Source organism: Delphinapterus leucas, chromosome 12 (assembly GCF_059928025.1).
Source record: "Delphinapterus leucas isolate spDelLeu-1000000601 "Yukka" chromosome 12, BTC_Dleu_Yukka2, whole genome shotgun sequence".
In the NCBI taxonomy this organism is placed as follows: Eukaryota; Metazoa; Chordata; class Mammalia; order Artiodactyla; family Monodontidae; genus Delphinapterus; species Delphinapterus leucas.
Window position 1 is genome coordinate 89,439,335 of NC_143140.1, and position 15,138 is coordinate 89,454,472.

General features: G+C 45.2%; 1 protein-coding gene across 4 annotated transcripts in view; it reads right to left on the reverse strand.

Moving 5' to 3' along the window:
• Positions 1-15,138, reverse strand: part of AGPAT4 (1-acylglycerol-3-phosphate O-acyltransferase 4) — a 121,032-nt gene that overhangs the window by 82,434 nt on the left and 23,460 nt on the right. For all 4 annotated transcript variants that reach the window (XR_016395275.1, XM_089922236.1, XM_089922237.1 and 1 more), the window contains exon 2: positions 2,675-2,938. Coding sequence is in view for 3 of the 4 variants with exons in the window: in XM_089922236.1 (XP_089778362.1) it covers positions 2,675-2,852 (178 nt within the window). In the remaining variant the exon portion in view is untranslated. The remainder of the gene's footprint in view (positions 1-2,674; positions 2,939-15,138) is intronic.

A 15,138-nucleotide genomic window follows, 5' to 3' on the forward strand; every position in this document is an offset into this window, starting at 1 on the left:
ACCCCGTGAAGAGTTTTTATCTTAACTCAGAGGGAAGCGGAAGAGAGTGAGAGCAAACAGAAGGGGTCTGACCATCTCTTATTCCAAGCTGTTAAATATTAAAATATTTAATATTAATGATAGCCCACGCACTGCAGCCTCTGATGGTCAACAGCTCAGTGGATCATTGTCTCTTACGTGTCTTTGGTTGTTGCTGTGAAACACTCAGGGTATAAGGAAATCTATTAACTACAGAGGACAAGTTCCGAGAGAGAGAGGAGAACAGCTTTGTATCTAACACATGCTGGGATACCAGAAATGGAGAAGCCGGGGAAGGCATGGGGGAGCTTTCCTCACTGCAGTGAGTGCCACAGCCAAACCCAGGATGCACTGCCTTGTCCTTCTCCTCCAGAGAGAAGCCCTCCCCCTTCCCTCTTCAGGTCGCTTCTGCGTCTGCTCAGCCCAAGCCCCTGGAAGCTTTCATCCGGGGCAGTAAGCACACAGCACTGTGGGACGTCCCGAGATAGGATGTGCCTGGATGGATGTGCTTCTGAATCTTTTGTGAAATTTGACTGCCTGCCCTCCATTTCACCCTGGGTGGGGAAATGCCAGTGGCTTGGATGGTTATGTTTCATTTGGAATCATTCTAAATAGTTTAATTAATTTATCATGTTGAAAAATCCACCTTGCTTTCTGAATCTGTTCCCCATCTTAATTTCCACCAGAGGCACATAGGCTACGGTGCCCTTAGAAGAATATTGACTCGGCCTTGCTGTAACCTTGGTATGTCTTCACCATCTACCAAAAGCGAAATAGAGTACTCTTAGGAACTCTAGTCCTAAATCCTGTCTCTTATTTCTTGACTCCAAATGAGAAAGTCAGTGCTTAACCACCTCTTCGAGATTTAAATAGGGGTTACGACAGTGCAAATACACATGATTTCAAATTACAAACTGACAGATTTGGGAATCTCCATAGGTGTGTACAAATCATACAAGTGCAGGCTTTGATGAAATGTGCAATCAGCATTGCTTTGTTAAATTTAAGTTTTCTTTAAATAGACACTTAAGTGTAGAAAGACACTCAAAATTATAAAGTAAATCTCAGGCTATTATCTCCTTCTCTTGATTATACAAACTCTTTTCTCCTCAAACAGCTACAATCCAGGTTCTGGCCATCTCCTACTGCTTCTGCCCTGCGCTGAAATATTGTTTCCTTTTCTATACCATGGGAGATGTCTAAATACTAGAAACAATGTTATGGTAAAATGTATGACAAAGAAATTTGCATTACCCACGATTGCGTTGAACGAGTGGCTGCACCCAATAGGCCATAGATACATGGATTAAAGATACATTTTTTGTAACTGTGACTTTATGATCTCATGAACATTCTCAAGACATTTATGTAAAACACTACAATCCAAGACATAGTAGGTCTAGCACACAAACCACATCATAAACAGTATCAGACACATCTGCCAGTTCTGAGCTGGTGACAGAAATGACGAATAAGCACGTTTTTATCATTTGTTCCTCACAAGATCGTACTTTGAAGTTTTAGAAACAACTCACTGAATCAGTAGTAATCCCTTTGGATAACGGTATGCAGCTTGTATTATTTTAATTCAAATTTAAATCTGATTGCTTCATTTTAAGGGTTTCAAAAAGATATCTATAATTTTGGACTCTTGGCGTAATCTAAGGTAGCTGAGGTTTTTAAATTGCTTAATTTGAAAGAGCTCATTTTTCAAAATGTATTCACACTCCTATATGTAATTGGTAATGATGTACACTGCATTCTGTGCTGTTGAGAATAGGTACAGATTTCTGGTCCATCAACACCAAACTCATCTCTAGACATCCCAATACTCAGATTCATCTTGTATCATTTTCATTTTTGAAATTCAGGCCAGTTGAATTAGTCATGTTTAAAATAGTCTAATATAATCACACACACACACACAGACACACACACACACACATGAATGTATATAAAACTGGAGAAATCTAAAAAAGGTTGGTGGATTATGTCAATGTCAGTTTTCTTATTGGGGTATAACACTGTAGCCATGCAAGAGGTCACCACTGGGGAAAACTGGCTGAAAGGTACGTGGGATCTCTCTGTTTTATTTCTTACAATTGCATGTGCATCAATTATCTCAAAAATTTAAAGAAAAGAAGCAAGGAAGACAACAATACATTATATCACCATTTAGTTTTTAAAAATAGGTATATGTCTTATGTATCTATACATATACAGACTTACCTGCATACATGTACAAACATAAGAGCCATGCATACATATGCCTCTGTATGTGCCTACGTATCTTTCTATATATGTGTGTATATATATGCTACTTCTGTAAGGATACCTAAGAAATCACTAATGCTGGTTGTTTCCGAGGAGGAAAACTAAAGAAACAGAATGCTTATTTGCTTTTCACAGGATACCCCTGTGCGCCTGTTGAATTTTGTGCTATTGGCATTACTCATTCAAAAAATAATTCTTTAAGAGTGAGGACAAAATAGACATTTCAAACCTAAAACAAACAGAAACAAACCAAAGAATCTTAGCATACACTAAAAGCCTTAGTGAACCCATGTAAGAAGTCCTAACTGTGACACACACACACACACACACACACACACTGGCAGTGAAGATGCAAACAGAGAAACAGGAGAAAGTCTCTTACGGCTGGAGATGCAGTAGGACAGCCGGCAGTTGATCTTCCGGAAGAGCTGCTTGTTAATTGGCCAGAGGAGAAGAGTGAAGAGCTGAATGGTGTTGATGATGAGCCCCGAGGCGATAAACACATAACAGAAGATGAGATGGCACAGGAACTGAGACTTCAGCAACGCGATGAGGTCCATGCTGGGTGGGCGCTCCTCCGCCAAACCACAAACGCCCACCGTAGAGCACGTCCAGAGGACAGGACGGCCGGGACTCAGGGATACACCTGAAACACACACCGATGTCAAATGTGAGAAAAAAATATTATCTGCTCTTATAGGCAGGGGAAAAAAACTCCTAGAAGAAAAATATACTCTCGAGATTAAACACATTCTACAAGGAATTCCCTGGTGGTCCCGTGGTTAGGATTCCAAGCTTTCACTGCAAGGGGCACGGGTTTGATCCCTGGTCAGGGAACTAAGGTTCCCCGCAAGCCAAGTGGCCAAAAATTTAAAACACGTTGTACATTCGTTGATTTATTTTTATTTCAAAAACTTTTTTTTTTTTTTTTTTTGGCCAAGCCATGCAGCTTGTGGGATCTTAACTCCCCGACCAGGGACTGAAGCCAGGCCCTCAGCGCTAAGTCCTAACCACTGGACCGCCAGGGAATTCCAGCAAGCACTTATAATAGCGCTTCCTTAAGGTCGGGCACAGTTTCAGTCCTTTAAAAAGAATAGTTCCTTTAACTGCACTAATGCCTGCGAGGCAGGCACTGTTATTACAGAGGAGGGAATGAGGCCCACAGAGGTTAAGCAACTTGGTCAGGGTTCCACAGGCCTCACCGCTAAGGAGAGGCTGGTGGCCAGAGTCCGCATCTCCGGACCTTCCCTCCTGCCAGCCTACTGCCCCCAGCGACCCCTCCACACCTCCCTCCACTCGTCATCTCCAGATCTCAGTCCAAACGGCACTTCTTCTGGCAAGACCTCCCCGAATGCATGCCTGCCCGGGGGAGGCTGGGGGCCACCCCTGGGGTGGTGTTTGGAGGGGGTCGCCCAGGCGGCACCCTCTGCCGTTACTGTGTTACTGCTTCGCCTGTTCGCCTTCCTACACTGGACCGTCACTCCTCCGGGGCACACGACTATTCTGAAGATCATCCCTGTCTCCCCCAGCCTTGAAGCAATCACTGGCACAGAGTTGGAACTTAATTAAAAATACATATATGGGACTTCCCTGGTGGCGCAATGGTTAAGAATCCGCCTGCCAGTGCAGGGGACACAGGTTCGAGCCCTGGTCTGGGAAGATCTCACATGCGGCGGAGCAACGAAGCCCGTGCGCCACAACTACTGAGCCTGCGCTCTAGAGCCCACAAACCACAACTACTGAGCCTGTGCCCCATAACTACTGAAGCCTGTGCACCTAGAGCCCATGCTCCACAGTAAGAGAAGCCACCGCAATGAGAAGCCCGCGCACCGCAACGAAGAGTAGCCCCCGCTCGCCGCAACTAGAGAAAACCCGCCAGCAGCAACGAAGACCCAGTGCAGCCAAAAACTAAATAAATGAATGAATAAAAGTTAAAAAAAAATACATATATATTTGTGGAATGATTTAATGAAGGGAAACAAGGGATGAACTTTGAGATATCAGTAAACACAAATAACCAACTATGCAGGCAAGAGGAACACGCCACCACACTCCTGACACACACACACAGACACACACACACACACACACACGTGCGCGCACACATGCACCCTTAAGAGTTCTAAGATTGAACAGAAACTCAAAACATGCACAGCGGCCAGACTCACGGCCCTGTCATCAGTCTCCAACCCCAGAATGGAATAATGAAATAACTGTCCAGTTTGGTTAAATTAAGCCTTTGAGGAACAGCCTGGAGGCAGGAGGTTCAAATACTGTGCTGGAGAAAACATAAGTCTGAGAGCATGATGCGTAGCAGGCTAGCTTCTCCCAGAAGCAGAACGTCATTGCAAACAACCTCAGGAACAGCTCCAACGGCAGGACGAACTTTCTAACAGTAATAGTGAAGAGACCGTAGACGTCATTACCACCTTTATGGATAATACTGTCCCGCAAAAAATCTGTATGACAGTATCACATATATGATCTCATTTTAAGCCTCAGATGAATCCCATGAGTATTATTATTATCCCATTTTTCGGAGTAAGAAACTGAGATGCCCCATAGGTTGGGCGATTTGCCTGAGGTTGCCACCATCAGTAACTGACCTTAAGATTCAGTCTGACGGGGCTTCCCTGGTGGCACTGTGGTTAAGAATCCGCCTGCCAATGCAGGGGACACGGGTTCGAGCCCTGGTCCGGGAAGATCCCACATGCCGCGGAGCAACTAAGCCCGTGCGCCACAACTACTGAAGCCTGCACACCACAACCACTGGGGGCCACTCGCCTACAGTCCATGCTCCGCAACAAGAGAAGCCACGGTAGCAAGAAGCCCGTGCACCACAACAAAGAGCAGCCCCCACTCGCCGCAACTAGAGAAAAGCCCGCGCGCAGCAACAGACCCAACGCAGCCATAATTAATTAATTAATTATTTTTAAAATTATTTTTAAAGTGCTTAAAAGGATTCAGCTCTGACGTCCGAGCTCTTTCTCCTCCAGCTCTCTGGGCGACTTTACCCCTGGGGTGTGAGGTGGGGCTTCTCCTGGGCTCAGAACTCCCCTCCACAGAGCAGCCCAGAAAGGAGCCCAGGGCAAAACCAGTGCAGCGTTCAGTGAGGTTCACAGTCCCAAACTAGGCGCAGAGTTGGGGACACGGGACTCGCTTCTGGGACTCCTAGGCTGGTTTTGAGGACAGTCTTGGGCATAAGGACAGTCACAAGGTGCATTCCTGTAAAACATGACCCTCGCTTAGACTAACTGGAAGGCACCTGTGTTTCTGAGACGAGGGAAATAGAAAGTACCTTTGGCCTGATTTCTCTGAAGTCAGCTCAGCTCAGCTGAGACCATCTTTCTCCCCAGAAGCCCTGCTCTCTGGCACAAAGCCAGGACGCTGCAGGGGCTGAAGCAGCCCTTCTTCAATGTTTTTCAGAAAGCACTGCCCTGGGACACCTCCAAGTTGTCAAACTCTTTACTTAGTTTCGACACACCCAGTCTCTCTCGAAGGCACAGACATTAAGCTGGTAGCTCACCTCAATGCACTTGGCTTTTAGGAGCTACATGAATAGAAGTGACACACGTCAGCAGCAGCTATAGTCTGAGGTGGAATATTCACGTGCTGTATTCATTTGTCCTTGGATTAGCCTCTAAAAGCTTCCAGACACTCTAGGCCAGAAGAAGTGTGATTCTTCACTAGGTTTCTGGGACCTAGTGTTTGGAAAGTATTTGACAAATCCTTTGCTTTGCTGACTTAACACTAAGAAATGGAAGTCAGCTGGTACTGGAAACGCAGGGGATTGAATGCCGCCTTCCTCGGTTTCCTGTCAGAAGTAGGGCATGACGAAGAAAAAGTAAGCTTTTCTTTTTTTCCTTGTATAAGTCCAGGGACCAGCATGCCCTTTAGTAAAACCCTTGCTAGTACTGCATGAACCAGGGGTCTAACACAACGTTGGTGAGCTTTAGGAGTCACGAGGGGGGTCACAGACAGGCGAGCCTTGGCTGGCTTTGTTCTGCCCCAGACCCCCTTCCTAGACTGGTGTGGGTTTGGAGTTCAACTGTCTGGGTTTGAAGCTCTGTTATACCCCTTACTGGTTGCGTATCCTCAGGTAAATTAACTTTTCTGAATCTCGGATTCTTTATCTACAAAAAGGGCTAATAGATTGCGATCAAAATTCCAAGGAGGCTACTGTTTTTTGCAAAACTTTAGTTGATTCTCAAATTTATATTCAAGAGCAAAAACGACAAGAATAGCAAAGGAAATGCATGATGAACAATAAGGTAAGAAGTGCTGCGAGTTTATGAAACAATTTAACTGATTATTAAAAGAGACAAGGCCAAACTTTTTAGGGGGGGGTGTCTAGTGGGTGAATATGTGTTGCATGTCTTAAGTTTATTCCAGATAGAAGTTTGGGGGGACCATCCTACCCTTCTTGACTAAAGGCAAGCTTTCTCTCTAATGTGGTGATTTGCCAATTCGGTACCATACTGAGGAAAGATGGTGTAAAGATCTGACCAGTGACAAAAACAGGTAGAGAGAAAGCATTTTAAAATTCTTGCCTTTTCCTCTAATTTTTGGTGGAAGGATTACAGGTGGTTTCTCTTTTCTTGCCCGTGTTTTATTGTTCTTTTCTATAATGAGAATGAGATTCTCCCCCTTCCTGGGCACAGAGCTGGATGGACGCATCTCCCAGCATCCCTGCCATTGGTTAGATGTGGTCAGAGGATGGAGCACACGGGATGATGAAGGTGGTCCCTGAAGGCTGCTTGCAAACTTGATGAGGAAGAACCACGGGGTGGGCTCACCCTGTCAGGTGAGCGGAAAGGTGGAAATCCAGCCCATCAGCAACAGACCAGAGAAATTCTGGAACGTGAAGGCAACCTGAGACCACCTTGAATCCAAGCATAGCTGACGGTGAGGGTGATACAGGCCAGATGCTAGAGGGTAAGGGACGTTGCAGGAACGTTCGAATCTGGCAGTCCTGGCTAGAAATCCAGGCTCAGCCGCTGCCTAGCTCCATCCCTTACTGAACTTCCACAGCCCCCAGCTTCCTCCTCTGCGAAACCAGAACGAGACCGCCAACACAAGGTTGCTGCAAGGCTCACGTATAATAAAGCGTCTGAAACACTTAACACGATGCCTGGAACACAGGGAGCTCACAATAATGGGAGAATTTTTCTCTCATTTCAAGAAAAGAAAGAAGGAGCAGCTAAGATGTATTACTTTGGCATCCCTGGGAAAGCCAGTGAGATATAAATCAGTTTTCCTTCTCACTCCCTATCTACTGATAGAGCCTGATGTTTTCTTTAATTTACCTTGAAGTGTGTTAAAACATTGCCTCCCCCCATTTGTTTTCATTCTAATCTGTCCTTTACTGCTAGTGATTCTGAGATGGGAAGTGATGCGTTCACCAAAACTCACATGGATGGTACCCTTTTAACCAGGTAATAACCTTGACAAAGCATGGAGATGACAAAGGGACTTCGGAATAAGGGAAGGTGCCAGCCAGCAGGACGCTTTCATTACCCTTGTGTTGTTTCCCACGCAGATTTCTACCCTGAAACTGGGCAGATGCAGAGAAGCTGGCGTGCACACACCGGTGGAGCTTTGCTACCTGGGACTCCTGCAGGGTGCGGGGTGGGAACGCAGATGGCATCAGCGGAAACATAAAACAAATAAAAGCAGCCCTGAATCTCCCCATGGGAGAATTCAAGGTGCATCCTTCCCTAAAGACGCGGCTTCAACGTAAAGCATCAAATTAGAGAACCAACGGGAGGACCTGCGTTACGACTTCGGTCTTCTACCCTAGTCAATATTCTGCAACTATTAAATAAGCACGAGCTTCAGACACACTCAGGAAGAGACTAAACCTGAAACGGGATGAACTCTTTCACTAGCTTGTTTTTAAAGATTTTGGTGGGGTTTTGTTTTGTTTTTTTGTTTTTTGTACATTTACATGACAGAATTAAACCAGGTCAGGGTTTTAGAAGAAGCCAAAGCTTCCTTCCAAAGAAATCACCCCAAGTGGAATTGCTAAGATAATGCCCATGATCAATTTAGTACCATCACTGAAATCTATACAACCCCTTATTTAGGATCTTCTAATCCCAAACACCAGAACAATGTTCACAAAACAGAAGAGATATCTAACAAATGCTAATTGAAACGATGCTACTTTTTATATTGCAAACTAAAACTGATAATGCGCCATTTTAAAAGAGCTGGGGTAAAACGGACTCATCCTCACAATGAGAACAACACAATCTTTTTAGAAAGCAACGTGGCATACACAGAAAGACCTCAACATCTTCACACCACTTGATTTCGTAGGCCAACCTCTGATCATCTCTCTCAAGGATAAAACTAGCTTTTAGAAAATTCTCTCTGCACCAAGATATTCAACCAGTATTATTTATAAGCACCCAAAATTAGAAACCACTTACCTTTCTGACATGAGGAAACAATCAAGTGAATTATGGGAAACTCACACAATCGAATGAAGAAAGTATCACTATAATAGGTTTGTAGTAAGATGGAAACATTTTCATTATGATATTGGGAGATGAAGGTCACCAAATTATATATAGAGAGAATAATCACAACTCAAAAAAACACTACCAGTAGTTATCTTTCTGTGTGTGCGCGCACAACTCAAGTAGGGCTGGCTGGTGGGCTTTGTTTCTGGACGAATACTTTTGGCCTGTAAGGCAGAGAATGCCCAGGCACAAAGGTGCCTTGCAGGAAAGGAATGTGGATGCGGTCCCAGGTGAAATGAGTGGCGGGCTGTTCCAGTGGTCCATCTTTCAGATCTCGAAATCTACTTTAGGTTAAATAAATTTAGCAAAATCTCCAAGAGGGCAGCAACGAACTTGTGGCAGCCCGAGGCAGCCACTTAGCACTTCCTCCTGAGAAACATGGATAAATTTAGTTTTGGATTCCCGGGAGTTACACTGGCCCAAGGCCCAAAACAAAACACGAGAGAAAGTGTTCTAGACTGAATTTAACTGTCTCTTACTAAAATATTCCTCAATTAAAAAATTATCATTGTCTAATGGGTTGGCAGAAGCCTCTATAAAATTAGCTTATTTTAAAATTTGATGGAACAGTCCTTTGTCTAATACCCCTGTACCATATATGAAGTCCATTAAAACAAAAACTCCAAAGAAGTCATAAGTCATACTCAACTACTTCATTACATCCAATAATAAATAACCCTCAGTCTCTCTCCAAAATCTAATTTTAGGATAATAAAAATGTAAGTCTATAGAAAACTGAGGTTTCTAAGTTTATGTTTAACAGTTGCTTCTGAGCAGCTTATAAGAGAAAAAGAAATCCTAAAGAGTTTTAAATCTAATCCAAGGAAACCAGGATCAGGTAAACCCAGATGGATAACCTAGGTAACTTTTCCTATCATAAGAAAAAACAAAGATAAAGGAAATTAAATGAGGTATTCTCCAAGGCCTTTTGTAGCTCTGACAGCTACAAGATTAAAATATCTAGAGTTAAACATCAGGTCTTCTGAATGGTACCCAGTGCAGCAGAATAAGTCCACTGAATGTTTTACACGCACATTGTCTCATTAACTGTGACAAAAACCTACTATGGAAGGTACTGTTATCCCCATCTTATAGATGAGGAAACTGAGGTTTAGTGAGACCAGGGAACACGCAAAAGTCAAACAGAGAGTAAACTAAGCTCAGGTTAGGCTGCCTTTAAGACGGGAAGCCCAAGGCAGCTAGACTCCACAGGAATGTGGCCTTATTTCATGAACTTGGTTCCATATTTCACCTCCCGGTTCCCTGTCTGACTGTTGGGGTGATCGTGAGTTTTTGAGTCACTGCCCCACCAGTCAGTCCTGCAGAGACCCAGTCATGCCCTCCTTCCAGGTAGAAGGTCTGCCATCCCCAAGCCCCAATCCAGCTCTCCCACGGTCCCTGGGATCGGAGGGCTCTGACCTCACAGAGTTGGTGCATTCGGAGCGAGCTGGTGCCTAGCTACATTTCCAACAACCAAGAGTGTGTGAACTATTTTATAAGATACTCAGTGGAAAATATATTTTTAAATTATGTTCGATCTCTGGAAGTTTCCAAAAACTTTTATGAAGGACTTTTATGAAGTCCTGATAAAACTCGAATATCATGAAATCATGAAACCCAAAACGGAAATGAAATAAGGAAAATTAATCTTCCAAGTGGGGAAGCAGACACATTTCTGCTTTAAATGAGTCTATTCCAATTAATCTTGAAACCTTTTCAAAAATGGAAGACTGACGGAGGTTGCATGGAGATTGTTATAATCTTCACACCATTATTGCTGCCACGTGGCATGGCCATCAACTCAGTCACACACCTGTGAAGGCTGAAAATATATGGAGGCTGAGGAAGAGGAAGGGGCCGCTCTCGCCTCCCCTCCCATCCAAGCAGGGAGATGGCCTGCGACCAGCTCAGGGCCTCCAGGAGCAGGCGTGAGGTACATGCATCGCCAGCTGGCACCCACAACAAAAAAGAGAGCTTTATTCAGTGTAGAATCCACCTCCTACTCCAGTCCTACCGTCACCAAGGCAACACGGTCAGGACAGCGGTCTCAGCACACTGCCCACCTCTCTCCTTCCCACGTGGGTCGTGACAAAGCCGTGTGGCCAAGGCACGCCACCTAAGGGGAACCTCGCCAGGTGGCCGCTGGTGTCAAGCCCATCTGCCTACTGTGTGACACTGGGCGAGGAACTTGTCTTCTCTGAGCCTCAGTTTCTGCATCTGTTTAATGGAGGCAATAATCCGGTCCCCAGGGGTGTTGTGCTGATGAGAGGCAGCAGCCAGCTCAGGCCTCAGGAGGGCACTCCTGGGTACCAGGGTCCACCGGGGCTCCCAGAGTGCCTGTGACATGCCCCTCCTTCAGCTGCTTCTCCCACGTGTCCGTGCCCCAAAACCAGCTACCATCATTTTTTACTAAACTTTCCGCCTGTGGGTCTCGTGATCCATTTCTTTTGTTTGTTTTCGTTAAGATTTTCCTCATTGGAACATGTTTTTTCGGACATCTGCACAATCCAGAATGCCTCTGAGCCCAAAGTGCCTTGTAAGGCTGCCCCAAAGTCCACTCCCAAGTTTTAAAGAAGGGATCACGTCTCCATTCCCAACCTAAAGGAAGACAGTTCACAGTCACCTGTTCTGAGGCCCTCTTTATAATGATGGGTAATACCTGTTAGTTCCCATAGAAATTATATTAAAGAAATGAGTTGAAGAAAACAGTATGAAGGTGCCTCAAAACACCAGAAATAGAGTTGCCATATGATCCTGCGATCCCACTCCTGGGCATATGTTCGGAGAAAACTATAATTTGAAAATATACATGCACCCCTATGTTCACAGCAGTGCTATTTACAATAGCCAAGACATGGAAACTACCTAAATGTCCATCAACAGATGAATGAACAGAGAAGTTGTGGTATATATACACAATGGAATACTATTCAGCCATAAAAAGGAATGAAATAATGCCATTTGCAGCAAGATGGATGCGACTAGAGATTATCATACTAAGTGAAGTCAGACAGACAGAGAAAGACAAACATCATGTGACATCACTTACATGTGGAATCTAAAATATGACACAAATGAACTTACCTATGAAACAGAAACAGACTCACAGACATAGAGAACAGCCTTGTGGTTGCCAAGGGGGAGAGGGGTGGGAGAGGGATGGACTGGGGGTTTGGGATGAGCAGATGCCAACTATTATATATAGAATGGATAAACAACAAGGTCCTACTGTAGAGCACAGGGAACTATATTCAGTATACTGTGATAAACCATGATGAAAAGAACGTGAAAAAGAACGTATGTATATGTATAACTGGATCATTTTGCTGCTGCACAGAAGAAATTAACACTTCATTGCAGATCAACTATATTTCAACAAAATAAATTTTAAAAAAAGAGCTGAACATAGTACAATAAATATGAACCTTGTTCTGACTTCATGGAGGAGAAATAAAAACTGGTATTGACAAGACCTAGACTCTCAGCACTTTGGTGCCCTGTGAATATACCAGTATTTCCCTGACCTCCACGGAGCCTTACGATAAGGAGCTGAGGACACATTTCTCGCCAAATGTTATATGTAAAGGATGAGCAGATAAAAGGTGTGTCTGCATCACCAAGGGGGCAGAGATTGGAGTGGGCAGACTTCTGAGCAGTGTGAAGCCGGGGCCAGTTACCAGTGCAGACAGACATGTGCTTGGGTCCCCAGCAAATCACGGCACCTAATTTTTTTTCATAAAAGCTGCTCTTTAATATTTCAAAATAAACCGAAAACCAATAATAATAAAAAGCCTTTAAAATTAAGGCTTATGGGGCTTCCCTGGTGGCGCAGTGGTTGAGAGTCCGCCTGCCGATGCAGGGGACACGGGTTTGTGCCCAGGTCCGGGAAGATCCCACATGCCACGGAGCAGCTAGGCCCATGAGCCATGGCTGCTGAGCCTGTGCGTCCGGAGCCTGTGCTCCGCAGTGGGACAGGCCACAACAGTGAGAGGCCCGCGTACCGCAAAAAAAAAAAAAAAAATTAAGACTCATGGCAAAATTCAAAACATTGTTTGAAATTTCCTTATTTTATAATTCAATATTTTCATTTTCAGTACCCATTGGGGGAAGGGGTACAACCCTAACCTTTTCAGTATTGAGGAGCTCTAACCTTTAAGCAGGCTCCCCTATGGACAAACAACAGCACGTGGTCTGTGAATGGCCAAGCCAGGACACCGTGGGGATACCACCGAACAGAGTCAGCCAAGCACATCCTCCGGCATCGTTTTCCAGTAAAGTTGAGAAGATTGCCCAAATCTCTCCACTCCTCCTGGCCTAGCCCACCTAGTCTGTCTGGGTCGCCAGCTCCATTAGGAGTGATGACTCTCACCATTATACTGAGGACGACACACTGCCTGTGGCCACGTGAGCAGGGCACGTAACCAGCAGAGGTCACCAGCCTTGGACAAATGGTCCAACTGCTAGCTCTTGGGGGGGCTCCAAGCATCAGAGACAGGCCATCTCAGAAAGCCAAGCAGACGTGAAGTGACAGTAACCAAAGCTTGAAGAGCATATGTCACAAAACCATGTGGACGTGGGAAGCTCTACACAGCAGCTAACTGGTGCAAATACAAGTCAGGAGGCATCATGACTGGGAACTGATTTTGCACCGGGACGTGTCAACTGGACAACAGCCCTCCTTGGGAACCCAGAAATCATGACTCTACTAGTGGTTGAAGAAATAAATGTAGAAGCGGAGGCACCAGTATTGAGTCGGGGGCTGGGTTTGACTATTGATCATCCGTGTGTCCGTATCACCTTGGTTACTTGGCCTCTAGAAATCTCAGCTTCCTCATCTGTCAGTGCGAGGCTCTGCCAGATACACCGACCCCACAAGGGTGGTGGAAGAGGTCAGTGAGGTAAGAAAAGAATTTGCAAAGGCACTGCTGGGCGGACACTTAGGCACCTGTAACCACTCTCAATTCTATGGCTCAGAAAATGGAAAATGGGGCCACTTGTCCAGATGTCCTCAACTAGAATGCTTCTGATTCGTGGAAACTAACATGGCCTTAGTACCCTGGGGTACTTACCAGGGAGTAGGGTTTGGAGGAAGCACCCTGCTGGCTCTGTCATGATCAAGAGTTCACTGTAGGTGGGGTGGGTCCCTGAGGGTCTGCTCAGAGTAGCTAATTTGAGTGGGGACAGCCAGTGATCTTTTTTTTTTTAATTTATTATTTTTGGCGGCGTTGGGTCTTTGTTGCTGCGCATGGGCTTTCTGTAGTTGTGGAGAGTGGGGGCTACTCTTCACTGCTGTGTGCAGGCTTCTCATTGTGATGGCTTCTCTTGTTGCGGAGCACGGGCTCTAGGTGTGCGGGCTTCAGTAGTTGTGGCTCGCAGGCTCTACAGCACAAGCTCAGTAGTTGTGGCACACGGGCTCAGTAGCTGTGGCTCACGGGCTCTAGAGCGCAGGCTCAGTAGCTGTGGCGCACGGGCTTAGTTGCTCCGCGGCATGTGGGATCTTCCCGGACCAGGGCTCGAACCTATCGAACCTATGTCCCCTGTGTTGGCAGGCGGATTCTTAACCACTGCGCCACCAGGGAAGCCCCAGCAAGTGATCTTTCTTTTTCTTCTGCATCACAGACACCAGTAACCAGGCTCTTTTCTCTCCGGTGGGTCCCTCTCCATTGTCCTCACTGCTCGTTAAGCGCCCTTGACCCTCGAGTCCTTGGAGACCCTGCTGTTGCCCATCCTCATGTTCTGGTAAGGAGGGTAGGGGACAGTGGGCGATCAATAAGACTAGATTTCAAATCTTTCATTTCTTTGATTTTCATAAAGGGATGCCAATGAACCCAGGCAATTTCCCCGACTTGATTCATGCATAATGGACCCGAAGAGAGACTTACTAGAAAACAAATGCACTTAAATGCTTTCCTGACATGAATCATTTATTGAAGACAGAATTGCTGGCTGTGAGCGCCCAAAATAAGTTGACTTACAGTATCCTTGTTTCTAGATAGATCTGAAATACGATCACAGAATATTGACGTACTCAGCTATGAACGATGCTTTTGGGGTCATTATGGACTGGCTATTCCTCGAAAAGTTTCATTAAGAACAGCAGTGATAAAACACAAAACAGGACCTTCTCTCTCTCTCCTTTTCTTTTTCTACTTTCCTGAGTCACAAAGCTCAGGAATACAGGATGCTTGGTGAAAGCAGTGATGTTCCTTCCAATTTCTGTTAAGTAGAATCTGGAACAGGTATTCTGGGATTCATGCAAACATTCATTAATCCACTGACAACTTTATTCATTCATTAGGTCGTCTGTCCACCAAGCTAC